The sequence below is a fragment of the Vicugna pacos genome, unplaced genomic scaffold, assembly GCF_048564905.1.
Source record: "Vicugna pacos unplaced genomic scaffold, VicPac4 scaffold_107, whole genome shotgun sequence".
Lineage (NCBI taxonomy): Eukaryota > Metazoa > Chordata > Mammalia > Artiodactyla > Camelidae > Vicugna > Vicugna pacos.
In genome coordinates, this window is record NW_027328787.1 from 1,237,599 (window position 1) to 1,260,212 (window position 22,614).

The following is a 22,614-nucleotide window of genomic DNA, read 5'->3' on the forward strand; positions in this document are numbered from 1 at the left end:
CTTGGTTTTGGAGTTGAGTAAGTCACCATCACTGGAGCCCTCTCTTTAAATGATGACGAGAACATTTGCTCTATCTCCTTGTTTGGGGACTTCGATGAGATGAGGCAACAGATAAAGAATGGAGCCCCACCTCATTCTGATCCCCGCTCTTTCCATTCCTTTCTCCATGGGAAGAGTACAATTCAAAAATATAAAGATTGTGAGCTAATGAGATAGACAAGACAACCGATCATTTATTAAATACCCTTTCATGCCAGAAACAAATGTATTATACACACAAAAAGCACATAAAATACGGTAGTACTGTGGTTACAAACGAGGGTCCGAGTTCGAGTCCTGGTCTGGAGTGACAAGTCCTGTGAGATGGAGAATTGATAGGTCGGCTTAGCCTCTCTTGGACTTGTTTTCTGTCCTGCAGAGATGGGGCTCGCTAGGCATCCCTCCCCCGTAGAGGTGCTGAGGGGTGTAAAAGACATGTGTAGGCAGACCGAGCACAGCTGCTCTTTCCTCGTAAGTGCAGGATAGCATCGCTTTTGCGGTGATGGCTTTATGACCGCACCGTGTAGACTCTCAGTGCTCCAAAGGGATGCCTTGCAGATTGGAGATGGGATTCTCACTTCTGTAAATACCCAAGGATTGTGTTATTGGGCCTTGCTGATTTGACTCTATTCTTTAGAAAGTACATAATGTAGATATATTTTTCAAACATGCATGAATTTTTTCATTTATTATTTATAGTTCTACCCTCTCATCTCTTGGTGTGACTTTTCATGGAATCCAGGAAACAGTCCTAAGCAACCTGCCTCTTCACACTTCTCCGTGGTGGTTTCCTTCCCTGACTAGAAGAGGGTTTTGCATAGGTAATTTTGATTGCTCCCCTTCTCTTGGAGACTCTCTGTTTTTCTGCCCATCTCTCACCTGTCCATCTGTCCATTTCTCTACCCACTCATTCTTCTGACTTGTTTCAATAAGCATTTCAGGCAGCTTACAGAAGAACAGATACCAAATAAACAGGTGAGAAAATGGGGCCAAGTTCATACAGTGAGGCTAGGAGTTGAGCCTGTGTGAGAGTTGCAAGCGTGAGACACACGCCTCTGCCTTGTGACTTATAAGATAGACAACATCAATGTGCCTGAAGCTCCCAGCAGACACAGGGAAACAGGGTTTGTGGGAGATGCTCATTGGCTGTGAAATAAATAAGTGGCTTAGTAGAAGCCCAGCCTTTCAAAGTACTAAGGCTTAGGAGAATATTTTAGTGTCTTCCAAAATCAGATTATTGCATCTTTTCTTTTTCAGAGTTTTATGTATAGTTGGTTTACATTCTATACCTGGAAATTTCTCCAAAACTGCTGCCCACGTGAGTCCCATGTCTCGGGAATGGGGTGGTTCTGCTCATTGACGGGTGTTGGCCAGAAACGGAAAATGACAGCCTCAAAGGAGCCTGGGATTTATCAGTTATGTTTTGTCAGTGCTGTAGATTTCAGAAAATGCTTTCACCTTTTCTTTCCATCTGAGGCAGCAGCGCGCTCTCTTACCAGCATCAGGAGCTCAGGGCCACGGGATGGTGGGGGCTGACTGCACTGCCGTCAAGACAGCTGAGCTAGTCACTGCAGGTGTGGTTCTTTTACATACTGCAGTTCATGCTCTTTACTAGAATGTTTCAACAGGGAGTTAATTAACTGAGTTAATTAACATTTTATAAATATGATGCTTTGATGAAAAGACAGTCATAGGCAGAATATAAGTTGTGATCACTTTAAAAATGGTTTCATTACTGAAATTTCAGTAGGAAAGATCCAGTTTATCTTATTTCCGCCTCTCTTTAAAAGTAATAAAGAAACAAGACAGAAAAAGCAGAGGATGATTTCTGTTCTTCCTCTCGGCTTGCAGGCACCCTCAACTCCAGTGGCATCCATCCAGACACCAGCACTGACACTGGCCGTGCTCAGAACTGCCTCAGCCCTGAAGACACATCTGACAAATGGAAGGGGGCCGCGCCCTGTTACAGCGGGTGCTCTCACTTTGTGGGTCCTTATGTAACTGTGCGGTGTTATTCAGGATCGCCCTTTCTACACTTTGTGACGCTGCTGCGGTGTCTCCTAGTTATTTGTTTCTGTAAGTACTCATGTAATTTTCCAATGTGTGGTACTAGACATCTAAAAATGCATTTTTCAGATGAAAAATAGTGTGTATTTAATATAAATGTCTGAAAAAAGGGTCAAAAGGATCTATCCTGGTGCCAGTACTCAGAGATAATAATTAACACATTAACATCTATTTTCTGTTCTTTTCATCAGTGTGTATTACCTCTGTCATAAAAACCAGCGAGCAATGTGTGCCTGTATACTGTGTGGAGACCTCCATTTTCCATTCGGCTTATTACACATTTTTCTACAATATTCTATCTCCCCTGGCATGATTTTTAATGACTAGTATAGCATTCTGTCTTGTGGAGTCCTCGTCCATTTTACTTTGGACTTAAATAAACTTTTAAATTCCAAGTATACTTAACTGAAATTCTGAAAAGAGATCTGTTGTGGTACCGAAAGTCCCCTACATCCCTTCCCCTTTTTTCTTGAGAGTAAAATCTGCTGACAATGTGGAGTATATATTTCATGACCTTTATACCTATGTCATATAAATAAACACATACATACACGTATTTGAGAAATCTATGTCTATGTGTGTGTATATATGCTTTATTAAAAAATAAGGCCATACTATATGTTTTCCGCAGCTCGGTTTATTCACTCAGGTATATATCACAGACGTCCTCTCCCTCCAGACTCACCCGGTCCTTTCAGATAGAGTAGAGGGTTTTCCTGATATGCAGGTTTGGTCTCTTGTGTAAGGACACCTTTCGTGGGAGCGTACTGTGGACAAGGCCTTGGACCACGCCGAAACACCGGAACTTTAGTGCCCACAGCTCACCGTGATTTACCGCATCATTGTCTTGATGGTGGACACTTAAGTTTTCTCCATTTTCCACTGTCAGAAAGGGTGTTTGACTGGCATACTTCTTATACAAACATTCCTGTGATCTTGTATGAGTATTATTTTCGTTAAGTTTTCTGGAAATTTAGTCCTTGGATGTGACAACTACATAAATCACAGGCTCCTTTCAAGTGAATCTAGAAATTCCTTCTCCTGTGGGACATGAAAAGATGTAGAATAACTTATGTAACCAATTCTCTATCGCTGGATATGATTTCACTTCAGCTTTTCTTCTCACCATTGTAAACAGTGCTGTGTAAATGCTCTGATAAGTACATCTTTTTGAACTGAATTTTTCTAAATGAAACGATTCCAAAATGTGGAGTTCAGCCTGTGTGTACACACGTTTTTCAGAGTTTACATATCCATTGACATGTCATCCTCCAAAAGATCGCTCACAGTTTGTTCTCTCAAAGATGGACACTAGCTAGAATATCTTTTAAAAATATGTGCCAATATGATGAGCAAAAGTACTTTTTCATTGTTTTAATTTGCACTTGATGACCAGTGAGGTATTGAGCATTTTTCACTCATTAGCCATCTGACTTTTAAAAAGTGAATGATCTCTTTTGTCCTTTGCACACATTTAAGTGAGGCAGCTTCTTGTTGCTTTGTGACAGCTCTATGTATATTATGAACATTAACCCCTTGTCTTCATCAACATGTATCAGAGAGCTTTTCCTTGTCATTTTTTGCCTTTCATTTTGTTCAGTAGGTTCATTTTTGTTGTGGCCCAAAATAATCTTAAGATTGTAAATGTCTTCTTTTGGGGTTTTATTCCTGATATTATTCTTAGAAATACTTTCTTATAATGGTATAAATTTCTTCTGTAGGTTTTTTTAATCTCTAAGATGGAGATGATGATGGTACTTGTTATAGTGAAGAGAAGTTGAATTAATATGAGCAAAGAATTATATTCGCTGTTATTAGTACTTTCTAATATTCACATCACATTCTGTAATTTTTCTTGCGGTCATTATGACTGGAATAGAATTTGTTTTTTCCAGGGGATTCTCTGATTGTCCCAAGACAATTATTGAATTCCTACTTTGCTTTTTAACTTGAAATCCCACCTGTAAAGAATACTTATGTACACTAGAGTCTCTTTTTGAGCTCATGGTTTATTTTTATCAATCTTACTTTCTTACACTAGCACTATATCTTACATATTGTAAACATTTATTTAATATCTGACAGTGCGATTTTTTGATTCTCTTTTCGATCCCAAATTTTCTTGGTTAGTATTATGACTTTATTATTCCTGAAGAATTCTAATATAATTTTTCAAGTTAAAAAAAAAAAGAAGTGCTGTCGTGGGATTTTTTAGTACTTTTGAATTATCTTTAGGAGAATGTACATTTCTACAAAACTGCTTTCCTCCATACAAAATGTTGATGTCTCTACTTTCACACCTCTTACTTTACCCCACAGTACAGTCGTGTACTTCCTCCATGTACAACATGGGCATTGTTTTTGAGTTTATTCCAGATTATTGTTGATGTGTTTGTTAATTATTTAAGTCAGAATTTTTTGCTATTGTATATTTTAACTGTTAAAACTGACACCTAGGAAGGCAGATTCGGTTTGTAAATACTCACTTTGTAACTTCTCATTTAAATTGTAAGTATTAAGTACTTGTTACAGAATCCTTTCTTTTCTGTTTTTAAAAATTTGTTTCCAAGATTCTCAAAATGGTCATAGCAAAGTAGTATAGGTGGGGACAGAGATGGAGAGAGGTAGTGTGGCTCATGTACAAACTGTGAGCACTTTCATGGCTGTGTTTATGCTGGAAAAGCCGCTGAAGAGTCCAGGATAAAACAGGGGTGGCTTTGTATGCAGTTGAAAGCCAGCTTTCTTGCCTGGTGAAGCCTGGTGGGCGTGACAGGTAGATGATCAAGGTCGAATGGAGGTTATTGGCTGCACAGAGCGCTGTGTCTGAGAACTGGAGAATATCGCCATGGGAAATGCTTGGTGCCAGGAACAAAGCAGAGGAGCTGGGGACCCTGTGTGTTAAGGAATTTCCAGCCCTCGGAGTGGGAAGATCAGACTCTGCATTCAGATCTGAGTTTGAATTCATCCTCTTTAGTTTACTTGTCCTCTGACTTTTGTCAAGCTATATACCCTCTTTCACTTCCTGTTTTCTTATCTCTCAAAATAGGAGAATTACAGCCTGCTGCTAGATTGTTTGATCAGGTTAAATAATTAGTGTCTATAAGATGCCACGTACAGTCACAAGCTCAGTGAGGAATGGGCTGTCACCTGTTCTTCTGCAACTCAGTGCTTGACAAGACATGTGGGAAAGCCAGTCCCTAATTTGTGTGTGATGCAAGTAGGAACAAAATTAATGTCTTGCCTTTCCCTAGCAGTATACTTACAGCTTTGCTTCATTTACTTCTTTCCTCCTTTCCTTTCCCCTTTCCCATCCTCCACCAAAAGATCCTGAGACTCTCTCAGAATAGTAGATTCAAATTACTTTAAAGGTTGGCTCATCCTCATGAAATGATAGTAACATAAAAAAAATCTGTGCACATCCCAGAATACATTGTATTTGATTTACACACACACGTGTGCACACATACACACACACAATCAGGCTACCTTCCACTTGCAGAGGGATAAGGACCACTTTTTCTGAGTTTTCACTCACTGAGCTTGAGAACAATGTCTCTTACACAGACTTTCACCAGGCTTCGTGCATGGTGTTTTTAATTGAATTTCGGCTTTGTGGCCATAGATATAGTCTCCTAATAGAAGAGAGAAAGTGGAGACATAGACATTCCGCTGAGATATTGGTGTCATCATATTTTAGTTGGAAAGGACTTAAGACAGCATAGAGTCGTAATATTATATGGGTGAGAATCCATGATGTTGTAACTTGGACAAGAACATGGACCTTCTGCCGTCTTGTCCACAAAGGTGAAGAGGCAACTGGGCAGGGGATGGTAGGGATCCTTCTTGCTTGAGTTCCATGTTCTTGCTAGTTTTCATTGCTCAGTTGCCTTTAGTTTATGTCCATGAGGCCTCTCATGGGAAGGTCACTCTGTCCTGATAGATTGAGTTTCTTATCAGCAAAAAGCTCTGGACCCACTCATATTTCCCAGAGTTTTCTGCTGACCTGTTGACACTTTATATAATTGAGACCTAAGAAACTACTGAATATAAAATCCTTATTGTTATTGTTTGCCCTCGAGTTCCATAGGAAGGGGTGCTGTCTCAGGCTGTCTAAAGCCAGATCTGAACAAAGATAGGGTGACAGGCTGTGCTGCTGGTCCTCCACAGTTGAAGGGGATTTCCAACTTAGCTTTATATTCAAGGCAGATGAGTTCAAATCTTGCCTTTACCAGTTATTATCTTTGTGAATTTGGGGAGAAACTGTACTTTTTTGTGTCCAAATTTGTTTATCTGTAAGTAAGTTCAGTATTTATTTTAAGGTTTCTGTTTTAGAATTGAATGAGCTAATACTCTCATTTATACCTAAAATAGTGATCTCATGGTTCTATGCTGGTGCCTTGGTAGTTGATTACTAAGGGACTCCGCAGTGAGATTGGGGGTGGGGGACCCTGGATAATAGAGCTTATATTCCAGGATATGCTTGTAAAAGACTGGATGTGCAGTGGATTTTTAGTAAATATCTACTCCTTTCCTAATCTGCATTGATTGTGTATATATCTTTATACTAATATATGAACAATTTTTATTGCAATTTAAATATCTTTGTAGTATTTACAATATCTAGTTATAAAAATACGTGAAATAAAAAGATTTGAATTTATTTTCTTTTCAATAAGCAAAACAAAATAAAATAGAAAAGAAAAAAGTTTTGAAGGAGTAGAAATAATTTTATTTCTGTGGAATCAATTCCTTGTAATAGGTTTTTTGTTCATGTTGTTAAAAAGCATATAAAATTGATAGGTTGTGAAATACTGGAAATGAGGAAACAGTGGAGACATACTACCTCTAAGGCAGTCAATTTGTTACCAAGTCCAAACTCGTTCTGCTTGCTGCATGACAGGCCAATTAATCGGGAGATGAGATGTTGGAGTAAGGAAAAGAGACTTTATTTGTAAAGCTGGCAGACCCAGAAAATGGCATATTGTTATCCAGTAGAACTCTCTTCCCCAGGGCAGAATTCAGTCTCCTTTTATACTAAAAAGTGGCGGGGATGTGGCTGGTTGTTGCAAACTTCTTGCTGTATGAATTGTTTGTCCTTGAAATCCTTTGTTCCTGCAGCTGTCCATGTGGGTCAAATTATGGTGCCCCTGTAAATCCTCCAAAAAAAAGAAAGGTTATTCACTATTTTACAACTTGCCATCTATACATAAGTGTAGAAGAGCAAATATCCTTAAAGATCAGAGCCCGGAGAATAGACCCTCCTGGATATTTCAGGCTAAAGGCAACTTTCTTTTACAAAAGGTGCAGAGATAGCAAGTCTGAGCCTAGAAAACAAGGTACAGGATTAAAGCCAAATGAACACATCTAACATGGAGTGAAATTTGTTCTTTCTATTACAATTTCTTATTCTCCCTCATAAATAATTTTAGTAAGAAACATGAGCAATTTTTTTATTTTTGCTTCTTAATAAAGGACTACAACTACAATTTAGTGAGCAGGGATGCTGTGCGTGCCTTGGTGTCACAGCAAACTCTTGTTGTTGGTGGTCGACCCTGCAACATGCCTGATGCCCCATGAGTGTTGGTGAGGGTCCCCCTAACCAGGGGCTCTATTCAGGAACCACCATATGCGCGTTGACCTCTGGCACCTCTTTTTCAGCTGCAGGAAATTTTTTCAGATTCTATGATAGAAAAATCACTCCAGCTAGGGATAATCAGGGAATAAATGAAGAGGAAAAGGGCTTGAAGTAGAGTAGAAGAGAAAGACAGAAGCTCAGGGAGCCTGGGGGCTTGGCAGCGCTGCCTCGGGAGAGAGAGGAGCAGAGGTGTGGATGGGACCGGCTACGGAACCAGCTTCTGCAGCTTTCCCTGCACCCAAGCCACACAGCTTTTAATAGGGCCCAGGACTCTCTCCTGGCTGGATGTCACCCTGGGCAGAACCTTGAGAATCGAAGGTAAGGGGTGGGCAGCACTCACCTAGGGGGTCACTGAGGACTTTGTTCAAGTCCACATTAACTTTTCCAGTCATGTGCCTTCACCTGTTCTTTATCTCAGGATCTGAGAAGCAGGAGCAAGGAACTCAGGGAGAGATCCAGGAAGATATCTGACTGTGTTAAGAGACGACAGTCACAGTGACACTGGGAGCGAAGACACTTGCAGCAAAGTAAAATAACTTCACAACTATTGCATCAGAGCTGCATGTGTGAGAGAGCCTAAGCCTGTCTCAGAGTGCAGGGGACAAGCGGAATGGAATGGTAAAATTAACACTGACAATTGAAATTTTGTTAAATAGCCTGCTACTTTTAATTTTATCACTTCAATGTATGCAGGTGTATTTCTATGAGCATTTATAGGTTCACACAACCCCACCAGCCCCTCTTGCCCCCATGGGGGATGGGATTTCTCAAGCACAGTGCCCCTCCTGCTTGCTTGGGCCACGCTGCGGGTCCTCACCTGGGGCCGGACTGCTACAGTACACTGAGTCCCCGAGGCACGGCCTGGGATACATGACAGGAACAACTGTGCTCTTGGCTGAGGGCCTCCATTTCCCCCTGCAGTGTAAGAATGCCGGTGACTCAGTTAGAAGCATGCATCCAAGCCGTCCTTCCGTGTCATCACCATGTAGAAGCAGTGTCTGAATCTTCTGAATTTCTGCAGAATGCGGTTTACAGTCACCTTCAACAAGTGAGTGTGTGTCCTCTTTCAAGTGGAGGAGTTACTGCCGTTTTCCTGGAACTTACTCACCACTAGTCCATCTGATTTTTCTGTGCTAGGATTCAGTATGGCCTGCTAATAACTCTGCAGTCAGATCTAGAAACCCTGATGAAGAGGATTATTTATTTTCTTTCTTTATATGATAGTATTTTACTTTCAAATTTCTGAGTTTTCAGTTCTTGGAGGAATTTTTTCGGGGGTTGGAGAAACAACTTTGCTCTTACCATCTTTGTGACCTGTTGCTATATGCGTCTCACCTGTCTTCTGTCACTTGTGAGGCGGTTCTATTTTTGACCCTGTCCGGGTTGTTCATATTTTAAAACATAAAATCTGTAAAAGTAGAGTCCCTTTTACTCCAAAGACATTCCACAAATACTCCTTTAATCTGGGTATGGTTTTAAGAAGACACAATAATTAGAATACATACTTGCAGGTTGCCAGTGCAAAATCCCCAAATCAATAGTCAAGCTCAACATCTAAAATCTTTCTAATCTACCATGGATTTGTATGGATAAGTGAAGTAGTTTGCTAAGAACTCAATCCTCCCAAGCTGATGCTCTGCCAGATGGTGGAGCCGAGGGACGAGGGTGTGTCCTGCCCTTCCTGAGCTGACAGTTTCATGGCAAAGACCTTCACCAGGTGAAGAAATTGAAGTTTCTTCTAAGAACAGTGGGTCTGAAATGAGTCCAAAAGCGTGGGAGAGACACAATCACATTTGTCTCAAGTAGGGGAGAGTGGCTGTGGGGCCACTTGGGAGACTCATGAGTCCAGGTGGGCAGTGTTGTTGGCTTCCACTTGAGCGGTGGGACGGTCAGTGGGTAAAAGCGAACAGATTGAAGGCATGTTAAGATGGTAAAGAGGAAAGGATCAATGATTTCTGAGAAGGTAGCATGGAGTAAGGCCCAGGTTTCTGGGTGGATTAATGAGTTAAATAATGGTCCTGCTGTGTTCTGAGGAGGGAAAGCAGCAGAGGGAGTTCTGGGGGAAAACTGATGAGTTCAGCTTGAGTAAAGTGAAAGGCTGTTAGATGTGTGGTCTGGGAGCTCTGGTGAGAGCCAGTAGTGAGTAGGGGGCGGGGAGAGAGACTTTCAAATCATTTTGTCTTGTGAAAATACATACAAGAATGAGTAATGACACAACCCCTGTATATTCTGGATTTAAAACCCAGTAACATTTTGCTATATTGACTGCAGGGGTTCTTAATTTTTTAATAGAAATAAAATAAATAGAAACAAAATAGTGGAGTTAATGAATATCTTAGAGTTGATGTGTGTCCTTGTATGTATTTTCATACCTCATCTGTTTATAAACATAATCTACAAAAAGTTAACTTGCTTAGCATTAGAGTTAAACAGAGGGACGTGACACACTCTGTTGGTGGTTCAAGGTGATTTCTTGGGCAAATTATGTAGCCTCTCTGTGCCTTAGTTGCATCTTCTGTGACTGCCCCCATGCCCCTCATCACAGCTGATTTCCTAGACTAGAAGTTGGGAGGGAGGCTGCTGAAGGGAGTAAGAGGTGGCAACTGCTAGGGTCACTGAAGAGAGAGACAAAAACAGATTAAAGCCGAGAAACTGAGTGCTAATACCCTCAAAGGAGAAAGACTCCCTTAGTTTTTTGAGCCACTTAGCCTAAGAGAAAGAAAATCATGTGGATCCAAAGCTCTTGAGCATATGAGTATTGTGGGTGGGAGGGTTTCATCAGAAAAGGGTTGAGAAAAGGCCTTTTGGTTTCCCTTTACGTTTCCAGTAAGGATGAGGTGCAGAAGAAAAACCGCCCGTTTCACAGTTGAAGGTGCTGTTTTGTGCGAAACTGACCGAAGGTTGGAAACCATTCATCAGTGGTGCTGGCAAAAGAAGAGACTGCTGGATTGGGTGGGGCACTTGCTGTGACTTCCAGGTGACCTGCTGGCTGGGGGCTGTGAGGCGGGCAGTAGGTTTGCAGTGTGACCTGGGTATAATCCCTGGCAGTGAGGCTGCTGATCTGACTAGCAGAGCTGGGCAGACACCGTCCTAACGGGGCTGCTAGGGATGAGGCCTGGGATACCTGCCATGCTGAGGGCGAGAGGAGAGCTCCCCTGAGGTTGTGTCCCTGTGAAGATTAGAAACGTCCTGCTGCAGGGGAGGAAGAGCCTCTGAGCAGCGGGCCGGATGCACAGGCAAGACCAGCCTGAGCACGGAGATTTCAGGAAGCCGGAATTCATACAGGCCCGAACAGCCTTGTTCCTGAGAAACTGGAGGGAAAAGATGCTGCAAATGCAGGCTAAGTTCAGACACTATTGTGTGTCATGAGTGATAGGAAAAGACTGTTCAGGCAGCCACGAGAGAACCCTGTGGTTGTCCCAGTTGGGCGTCACACAGGAGGGAGGCGCAGAGTTATATACTTTGCCACTTATTAGCTGTGTGACTTTGAGCAATATCACCCCACTTCTCTCTATATATATCTACATCTGTAAAGAGACACAGTGACAAGCTCGTGTCATCAGAATGCTTTGTTTAGCTCTGATCCCCTTTGTCCAGTCCTGTCAGTGCTGCCCTGCAAGGTTCTGCAGCGGCTGCTCTTGCCCTGTGATGGGAGGGCATAAAAGGGCATTGTAGCACCCGAGGGCAGAAAGGGGTTGCTTTAAAAGCAGACATGTAGCCTCCTGCAGCTGCAGACCTGCATGCAGTTTGGTTCATGGTCGTGGAGAGGACTTTGGAGGCCTTAGCGTCGTCTTAAGACTTGTTTTCCCTTGGGACCTGATTTGCCTTTGCAGATTAATGTTGAAGATTTGGGCTTCTGGCAAAGCTGTTTTCAGAGATGGGTATATACGTAAAATATCATATAAAATAAAATGATTTATTTAACGTGAGCGACTTTGCAGCTGTTGGGAAGAGCTGTGTTGGCCTGGTCTCCACGGAGGACACCAAGGGTCAGCAGAGCGTGCGGGAGGGAAGGCAGCCTGCAGTGCTTCTGCGGGGGGTTCTCCCCAGCATGGTGCTCTGCTGAGTTGACTCTTCTCTGAGTTTGGTTGCCAGAGGAGCAGACAGCAAAGTTATGAGTTCTGGAGGGATTGTATAATGACAGGAAGAAATAGGAACCTGGAGATTTTCTGGACTAAAACACGCTTTTGGTTCCTGATTCAGTGTGTTCCATTACAGAATTGATGAGTTGTGTCTATTCTGGGACTTCATTGAAATAAACGTTCAGCCTAAATGTTAAGGGATTTGGTTTATTTGGCTGGAGGACTCGAGCCGGGATGACAGCCTCTCAGATCACTCTGAGGGACTGCTCCCAAGAGGTAGGGGAGGAGCTAGGATAAATAGAATCTTTACAACAAAGATCAGGTAATTGGAACAATAAAATATTGCTTGTTATCTAAAGAAAACCAGATATCTCAAGTTCAAGTATTTAGTGGTTTTCTATGTATGGTGGGAAGCAAACATTTGGGTCATTGAATTCATTCCTTTGGCAAGCCCCTGGCTATCTAGGGCCAGTATCCTGTCCTTTCTTACTCTGAGTCTGCTCAGAGGGCACCACTGTGAGTGGCTGAGAGGCCGGGCTGTAGGCATGTACTCGCTGGGGGTTGGCAGCAGCCGCTGATGACTCGGATTCAGCATTCTTTGTTTACTGTCATGGTTGCAGTATTTTCATGCACATTGTAGTATTTTCATTCACAGTGTTCCCCCTTGGTCCTAAATTCGACCAATATTTTGAGAGACATTTCATGACCAATTTTGTCCCACGTTGCTAGGATGGCTCATTCCTAGTTCAGGTGAAGAATCTTCTGAGTTGCCATTCAAGGTGTTAGTTTTTTTTATCAGGCCCTGTTGATACTAAAAGTTCTCTGGATCACCTGTCTTACTACTCTATTATGATCCAGGAAGTGTTTAACCTTCTTTGCTCATTCCCATACCTAGAATCACACTATTATATTTATTTTATTCAGGGTTATAAATTTTATCTGTTTCTTCAAGATGTTTAGCCATCATCAATCTTGTGGGCCTAGTTACACATTGGGAAATGTAATAGACAACAATTTTATAAAATAGACAGGATATAAGTAATACAGCTAGTAACGTTAATAAAGTCACGAGTAAGAATTTAATAGTCGAGAAGTTGTATTTTTGGGTTAAAATTTTGCTTGTGTTTCTGAGTTTGATCCTATGAGAAAGTTCATATTTATGGTCAGGGTCAGAGCAGGTATTAATTGGCCAGTTGAAATCTCCCACCTTGTAAGATCAACAGTGGCCTAAACAGAACTATAATTTTTTTTAGAATAATGTTTCTGAGGGCTACCTAGTTAGAGCCTTGTATTAGGGAAACCCACCAAGGTAACACAGAAGTACTAGACATAGGTAATTTATCATAAACTTAACAATTGGAGTAGTTCATAATCAAAGGTTGGAGAAATTATCAAAGTAATTGGTATACAGTCCTGGTCCGGTGTCTTGGGTCAGCAGTCTAGCTCAGATGTCGTCTTCTTCTCATCCTGGTATGGAAGCTTTTTCTCCATTTGGGCATTGTTTTAAGGTGAGCAGCGCTCTATAGGCCATTGCACTGCAGGGGCTGTTTCAGATAGGAAATGAATCCGAGACTCCGTTTCCTTCAGCTTTGGTGTGTATGGTCTAGTTAAGAGTATCTGAAAAAGGGTCTTTCCATTCAGGTTGGAGACAGTTCTTTAAGTCATGCCTGTTGCAGTATGCATAATCCCCTGGCTGCAGGTCATGGGGCATTGGAATTTTACCCAAGGATAGATTACTGAGCTTCAGAATCAAACCTAGAGTATTCTTTTCATAATTCAATTAAACTGTACAGCAGTGTGACATAACAGCAAGGAATGATCTGGGAAGTGTCTTAGTAAATATGGACCTCAATTAACAAAACTAGAATTTAATATCGACTAAAATATAATTTTTTTCTCTCTAAAGTTACCCTCAGTTTTCTCAAATATAGCCAAATCAAGATTAATTTCTTTACAAATTAAATCTGATTATTTGATCATATAGGCTTTTTAAATTGACTGTGTTGGAAGTTTTAATACGGAGTCTCAGGGTAGAATGTTAATAAGGTTTTCTAAGGCCAAGAAAGCCACGTCAAGGCTTTTCATGGATTTTTGCCTTACAGATTTAGGTAAATTCTTTTCTCTTTAAAATCCTTAAAATACCTTTATACTCCTATATCTCTTAGGAGATGATCTCCCTAATTTGTCTGATAGAGCCACTGGGGACCTAAGTATTTTTAGTCTTTTGAGGGATCAGATAGAGAGAAAAGATAACTGTTCCAAGTCTGTATACATAGTTATAATTTATCAAATTGCTGTGAACCATAACTAGCTTAAGGAGAAGAGATTCTTTATGTCTGGGAAACAGGTTAAAAGGCAGTAGTATTTCAAACAATATCAAAAATTATAACCATATTCAGCTGGTTAATCAGTCCCATGTAACTAATTCTTTTAATGAGAGTTTTCATTAGAACTTTAAAATGTCTTACCCAGTTTAGTTCAGTGCTGTAGTTTGAAATTTATTAGAAATCAGTAAATCTCCTTGAAGAGAAAGCATTTTGCAAAACCATCAGAAGAAAACAATTAACTGTCTATAAATGACAAAAGATTTAAAAGCATGGTTAAACACCGTTACACTATAATCAATAAAGAAACCTGTTCACTATACCCATAATTATCACTGGTAACATTTCAGATAAACCAGAATTTTAGGGAGTCCATATAATTTCTACAATACCTATATTAATAATATTTCTCATTCAATATAACCTTAGAAGTTTTATGATTCATTTGACAATTCCATGTTATTTAAAATGCCAAATGAAACTTTATAGTTAAAAATCTCTCTTTGGGATGTTTCAGGGGCCTTCTGTAGCATCCCAAACTTAACTGGAGATTAAAAGAATTTTAATTAATTAAATTAATTTTTATTTAATTAATTAGAATTTTATATTTGGGGAGCTTTTTGAAAGATTTCAGAACACTTGATCAGATAAACATATAGATCACTGTAATGTAGTACTAATTCATTAACAAGAAAATATGTCAAATGTAAAGGCAGAACAGATCAGCTAAGTGGTATAAGAAGTTTTACAATCTGTTACTGAAGGTGGATTAATATTTTAAGAAAATTTTTTCCTCTTAACAGAGAGAAAACCAAATCTAATCTTGTTCCAGCTAACTTCTAAGATTCATTTACATTGCCCAATTTGATTCTAAACTTAGCCAATTCTGACCACGTACAAAACTTTCCTCAGGGTTCCTTTTCCACAAGCCTTCCACAGCTTTCTATACTTATATTAGTTTGTCCTTTATTTTGTCTTCCATTCAGAGGTAACCAGCTTCAGGAGAAAGTCACTATTTTTCATTAACAAAGTATTATTCCATTCTTACATCTTCCTTTACGCATTTATATTACTTTCCTAGGATACTGAGATCATTCCCTTACTAATAGAGACTATTTCTGTGTGACACCAACCATTTATTAATATTTCTAAACACCTTTAGTTTCACTGTAAGAGGAAGTTAAATGTTAAGTAATTCATATTTTAATCTTATTTTATCTGAAAATGGCATAGATATTTAATAAAATCTTGTCATTTAACTTAATTTAGCACAACTCTAGAATTTAAAGATATCAAACATTTAGAGATTATTTTAAGCATACATTTTTAAAATATATTTTAAATATTTACCCAAAGCTCTCATCTCATTTGCATTTAATTTACTTAAAATTTTACCACAGCACATTACTGTTATTTTTTTTTGACAAATCTGCAACAGATATAACAGGATCTTATTTGACTTTCATTAAACCTAGGTACAGTAAAGGTATTATAGTTAAGATGGATGATTTTAAAGATGTCTATATTTATTAGAACATACTTAAACTAAACAATATCAAATATTACCTTAATATTGAATATTTTCCAATTCACATGACACTGAAAGTCAATTTGTTAAGCTTTTATTTTAAAAATACTTAATTTTTAAGCTCTTATATTTTTACATCAATTAAGCAGAGCTCTTTGACTTCGAAATTTTTTTTTTTAGCAGTAGAAATATCTCACTTCTATAATCTGTATGCAGGCTTATAAACAGACAAAAGCTAGAGATCTCATAGCTTCACTTTAAAACTTACTTATATTTATAATAATAGTTGGAGTAAGCTGAATTTGCTTGCTCAAATCACTAAGGCTTACTATTTATGAAACAGATAATTAAGATTTCCTCACAAAGTCTGAAGGACCCGTCAGAGTTCTGAGTTCTAAAATGCCAAAAATTTCATGGCCTCAAGTTTTATTTCGTTGAGCTAATTAGGCTCAGTCCTAGGTCACTGTTTGTTGTATTTATATTTCTGATCTGCAAGACAAAGACACTCTCTTCCAGGTCCCCAGATAAATGCTCTGTCACCCAGACCCAATTTTATCTCCTTAATTGGCATTTTTGTATCAGTGAGAAGAGCTGTAAACAAAGAATTCCATGTTTTAAAACTAAGGTTTTCTTTATTTTGTCTTCCAAAGCTTGCATAAGACATTTATTAAGGTCTCTTTTCCTTGAGTTATAAGTTAAACCCAGGGTAAACCTATATTTTTTTTTTAGCTACTCAAATTACTTTTTAGATTTACATTATATTGGACGTCTCAAGTAACTATATTGGTTTCCTTTAATTTGTTCAATTAATATTTTCAGAGGGATAGACATGTGCCCAGCCTTATAATACCAAGAAGGGGAAGCGTTTTTCCACTGAAACATATCTATCCCACAACATAAGCAAAAGGTTTATATAAAGACCATCTAAATATACCAATTTCACAAACTTTTATCTCAATTTTATTAAATCTTATACCTTTAATTTTTATATTTATTAAGTTTAATAAATAATTCTTATTTCTAGAAGGAGTGACAGAAACCTTTTTTTTGTGGGTGTACATTGTATATAATTTTATAGAAGTCTCTAGGATGCCCAAGTTTCAGCCAAAGAGCTTAGGCCCTTCTCGATTTTTAATTTCATTAATTGGTCTGTTGTCCCAATCCTTGATCAAGTATTTCAGTCTACATATAAATATATTTTAAACTGTGGTAAATAAAACGGACTTGTTTGAACTTTAATGTTGGGGGGGAGTAGGTGAACTCTTTGGCCCTTTTTTTTTAACTTTATGTAGTGTAGTATCAAAACCCTGTATGTAAATCCAAAAATGTCCATTTTATTGATCTCATTCAAAATAACCATATAAAAATATTTATCCTTTTGGGATAAGCCACTTATCTGTTTTTTTGACATTTTTACAATCCTTTTTCCAGTTATTCAACCTAATTAACATTAATTATACTAAGTTTTTATTAGCATCTCTAGAAACATTTATCAGAAAGGAAAAACAAAAATGTAGCTTTTCAAACCAGTTATATTTTTATATCTGAGTTCTTAGGTTAACCATTAGATATATTTTTCTGCATTTAAACTTTATTTTAATAGGTACCAATAAAACAGCCATTTATAATGAGATCTCTTTAAACTTTCATCAATTAAAAAGTTTTCCCAAATTAAAAAATCCATCATATGGCCATCAATTTATATAGATATATATATATATATATATATATATATATATATATATATATATATATATATATATATATATAGTGATTTTAAACCAATAAGATGAAGAGGCCCTTCCACATGAGAGTCGGGGTGTTGCCTAAATAAAATTCAAAGGTTTACTCTCCAAAAGCTTAAAGCCTTCGTGGTCCAGGCTGATGCAACAAAGTTTAAGATGGCAAAATATCTGAAAATTGGTACAATCAAAGAATTGCTTAGAATCCCAATTTATTTGCGTGGCCACCGTATGTACACAATACTTGAAACTTTTGTATGGCAGAGTCCAAGGTTTCCTTTAAAAACTAAACTAAACATATATATACTTACATGCACACACTTAAAACATCCAGAGAAAGATAAAACGTTTACATTTCAAGGACACAGGAAGAGAAATCCAAGTTCCCACTAAAGGGGATTTTGTTTTTATAAGTTCAGAATGCCAAAAAATGTTTTTATCAGGCCTGGTTATTTCCAGAGTGAGTTTTTTTTTTTCTTATTCCTGATTAATGTTGTAAGTTTTGTATGTACATAAATCTGGCTGGGGTTTTACTTGGAGACTGGCAATCTGTCATTTCTTTTTCTTTTCTTTTCTGTTCTGTATTTTTTTTTTTTTGAAAGTTCTATTCCCCATTGTAAGGTCGGGTTCTCAGAATAAATTTGCTAGTAAGATTTCCCACAGGGACAACTCTGTGGCATGAAGTCTTTGTGTCTACCACTCCCGGAAGATTCCCTGTCACCCGAGAATGCTGTTACCAGCCAGGAGGATGGTCCAAAATTTGGAGTTGAAAGTTTCCTCATAAGAGTTTTACTTTTATCCTGAAAAATTCAATGGAGGTAACCAAATTGAGGAAAACATTAGACCAGCCTCTTATCTAACCACTCAGTCCTGAACCCAGTGTCTTTCAACTTGGACCCACTCGGGATGTCTCCACTGGGTGGGTAATTCACCTCAGTTTCTTTCAACTGGTGGGCCACGTACCTGGATACACCGCCAGATAAAACTTAGGATCATCAACCAATATGTGAGATCTGAGAACCAGGAGAGACTCAGCCAAATTCATCTGGACCCCCCGAGGAGGCGGATGAGCACAAAGGGCCACTGCTGGTACCAAGGCTCTGGTTACTTGGAGAGTTCAGGTAGAGAGAAATCTGCTGTGGTGCTTCATGGTGTCCAAAACTGTTGACTGAAATAAACGTGCAGCCTAAAAGTAAAGAGTTATGTTTTATTTGGCGGGAGGACTCGAGCCAGGATGACCGTCTCTCAGAACTCTCTGAGGGACTGCTCCCAAGAGGTTGAGGAAGAGCTAGGATATATAGGAGCACTACAACAAAGACCAGGTTGTTGGAACAATAAAAGATTACTTGTTATGTAAAGAAAGCCAGGTATCTCAAGTTCAAGAATTTAGTGATTTTGTATGAATGGGAGGAAGCAAATATTAGGACTCACTGAATTCATTTTTTAGACAAGCACCTAGCTATCTCGGGCCAGTAGCCCGTCCTTTCTTATTCTGAGTCTGCTCAGAGGGCACCATTGTGAGTTGCTGCAGTGGCTGGGCTGCAGGCCTGTCCTCGCCGGGGAGTGGCGGAAGCCTTTAATGACTTGGTATCAGTATTCTTTGTTTACTGACATGGTTGCAGTATTCTCATTCACATTGTAGTATTTTCGTTCACAGACCGAATATGGATAATCTGCAAACTTGGAAAGCAACCGAGATGGAATTACTGCAGATACCTTCTGCTTTAATAAGCCGTGTGCAAACATAAACATGGAGGAAGCATACACTTGGATTTGGAGGTGTAGGAAAGGGATCCTGCACATTGCAGGAGAACGCAATGCAGAATTCCTTAAGTCCACCTTTCTTTACTGTAGTGGTTTCTGAGAACAGTTTATGGTAATTAAACAACATTGACAAACGGTGGCACACATTGCTTTTAAGAGATGGCCGGCTGCAAACTTTTATATTGGACAGGTGGAATTCATAGGCAAGTGGTCAGGTGGATGGGAGAGAGTTGGAGCCAAGGCCTTGGCCCAGATTCTGGTTTAAATTGCCATTTCTTCACCATAGGGCCTTGGAATAGAATGCATACTCTCAACCTGTTGGTGAATCTGTGAAATGGGCATGATAATATTCATTTCTTCCTGGGATTGTTGTAAGATCTAAAGAGTATTATAGCACACATGAAGCATTTAACACCCTGGCACTTAGCAGTGTTCACTGTGTGGGGCCGCCCCGCTTAGCGTGCATCAGAGCCGTAAAGGCAGCATTTGTCTGTTGAGGATGCACTTGTAGCCCCTTGGCTAGGTTGTGAATTTGATTTCCTTTAATACTTGTAACTCTGTGTGACATGGGCAGTTATTTTCATGGACAGATGAGGAATCTCAGGGTAAAGAAGACTGTGTAATTTGCCCAAGGTCAGACCATAATTTTGGGTGCAGGGGCCTCAGTTCAGCATGGGCCCCTGGGCCTTCGGCTCTCTCCGTTCAGCACCAGAGCCAGATATGGAGTTGGCTGTTTCCCTGCCCAGAATATCCGGCAGGACCCAAGACACACCTGGCCCTGTGCTGCTTGAGCAAAAACTCCGGAGGAGAGGCAGTTACAAAAGGGATAAACATAAAAACATACGACAGCAAACTGTGATCAGCTCTGAGAAGGAAAGGAACACGTCTCGCCGTACAGAGCTGGGAGCTTTCCCGTCTGGGCTGCTCTGGGGGTGTTCATCTCAGCTAAACAAGTTCTGCTGTTGCAGCAAGGCAGGAAGGCAGGGCGCGTGTGGGCAGGTAGACAGGGCCTCATTGATCGTACTCATTCCCCATTAAGCGGCAGCTTTCACGGGCACTTACCTAGTAAACATTGGCCATAATCTTCACGCAATTTGCTTGGTAGTTTTATTGACCCCAGCTTTGAGATGAGGTCATTGAAGCTGGGGAGTTTGCTGCATGCCCGTGATTACCTTGCAAATACCCCCACTGGTCTTTCAACCCAGACTGGTGTGGCTGTCATGCCCCATCCCTGTGAATGGCATCGTGTAGCTTCTCCCAAGTGGCCCAAATGACTGACATTGATATGCTTAATTCGTAGGAAATGGTATGTGGCAATAAGAGAAAAAGGTAGTAAGAAATTGTTTGGAAAACAAGAAAAAAACCTATTCTTCCCCAGCTGGGGGAGCGTAACATGTATCACCCACCCTAATCACTGCCTGTCACCTCCTCCCTGAGAATTCTGTGTTCAGAAGCCACTCTGAGCCTTGGGAGAACATTTTTCCTCATGACACTTTTGACTAGGACCCGCGACATCTCTGTCCCTGGTTAACACTCTCTTCAAAGCCGTTTAAATTTTTTGCAGGTTCCTCCACTCTGATGTAAGAATACCCTGTATAACTTCTTGATGCAGCTCCTTAATGAAGATCTTGTGATGGAAACCTAGGCAAAACTGGGATGTATGCACATAGTGACTGCAACTTCAGCACATTGTGAGTTCATAGTCAGAGGGGTGGGTGACTCAGGAAAGGCTTTTTTAAGGTAACAAGGGGAAAGTGAAAGGACGCTTGCTGTGTGAGAAAGAAACATCTCGGTCACAGCCAGCAAGACACCTGTGTTCATGATGGGGTGTGGCGAGTGCAGAGTTCTCACAAAGAAAGAAGTGATGTGATGGGAGGGAGGACAGTTGGGTAATTTATTGGGGAGGAAAAAAGTGGGCTGAACATTTCCTGGTTGAACAAGAGGATTGTGACATGACGTGCTTGTATTTTGGAGAGAAGGGTTTTGTGGGGACAGGCCTAGGAGTACGCTGTATGGCTGGGGAGTCAGCACAACAGAGAAACACAGAGAACCGGGCAGACCCCAAGGCCCAAGCTGGGGGAGAGGCTGCCCGCAAATTGGAACCCTGGAAGCTGGTTCTGTCCCTTAGCTGGGGCCTCAGACCTCACTTCACAGCCCAGTCCTGTTGATACAAGAATAAAAAACGTTGGGCATGAGAAGGGCTGTGTCCCAGGCTTTCGTTGAGCCCCTGGGATGTGCCCCACCAGATTTTGTTCTTTGACTTCATGCAGTAAAGAATTCAAGAGCAAGCTAGTGTTGAGTAAAGGTATATATATTCAGACAGATACATTGAAATGCAAGAGAAACGTCACGAGGTGTGGGGGTTTCATGCACAGATTAGAAGTAGGTACACACCCCACAGACAGAAGGTCTGTCTTCTCCAAAGAGGGACAGAGAGTGGTGACCGCGAGGTGGCGCTGTGTTGCTTGTTTTCTTGGGCTTGGTGGTTTCATATGCTAATAAGTAGAAGGACCAGCCTTAGGGCAAGGGGCTAGGATTCCCTGGGAGTTGGCCATTTCCCACCCTTTGACCTTTTGTGGCTATCATTGGGACTGCCATGGTGCCTGGGGCATGTTATTCACCAGGTTACTATTACAATGGATGTTTACTGAAGCTCAAGATCTGCTAGAAGTTAAATCTCTTCATCCTGAGCCTCAAGGCCTATTGGGGGTTGAATCCTTCACCATTTTGATGTCAATTGCTGCGGCCTTCCTTGAATGGCTGTGCTCTTCCCCCTTCCATCCTGTATCACTGTGATGACACAAAGACAGCAAAGGCCGGGCCCTAACCGTGCTCCTGCATTTAACGGCAGGAGGTGTGGTGTGGGCTTATGATGACTCTGAGTGGTGAGAAGGATGTTTCAGATTTTCCCACGTGAGACATGGGGATTTACCAGCAGCCTCCCCAGATTTATCTCACGGGCATTATCGCTTGTGTTGTTATGGAAACAAAAGGCCAGCCAAGAAATAAGAATCACACAGAGGGTTGGAGTACTGAGATTTATTACGCTGGCGGGCTCAGAGGGGTTTCTTTTCCAAAGCTCTGAGCACCTCCAAGACGTGCACATGAGGTTTTATAGGGTTAATTACAAGTATGGGGCTATTACCCAATAAGGCTCAAACAACAAAAAGCAAGGAATCAGTACACTGAAGCTTATCAATTTGGAACAGATCACGTTACTGACAACTGTTGACCTTGGATTTTCGGGTTAGCTTATTAGCCCAGTAAACTGACACTAAACTTCAGATTTACCAGGTAGCCCAGCAAAACTTAGATCAGGAAACCGACACTTATCACAATTTGATTTGTGACTTAGCTTGTTAGCCCAGCTGGGGTTTTCCTTCAGTGTCACTTATCTTTTGAATTTTTCTTTTTTTCTTTTTTTTAATATTTA

The 22,614-nt window shown here is 40.3% G+C and overlaps 1 protein-coding gene across 1 annotated transcript in view; it reads left to right on the forward strand.

Moving 5' to 3' along the window:
- Positions 1–22,614, forward strand: part of LOC140694884 (trafficking protein particle complex subunit 9-like) — a 385,022-nt gene that overhangs the window by 27,283 nt on the left and 335,125 nt on the right. The window contains exons 4-5 of the mRNA XM_072957909.1: positions 739–860; positions 1,520–1,613. Of these exons, the coding sequence (XP_072814010.1) occupies positions 1,562–1,613 (52 nt within the window). The 5' untranslated portion in view covers positions 739–860; positions 1,520–1,561. The remainder of the gene's footprint in view (positions 1–738; positions 861–1,519; positions 1,614–22,614) is intronic.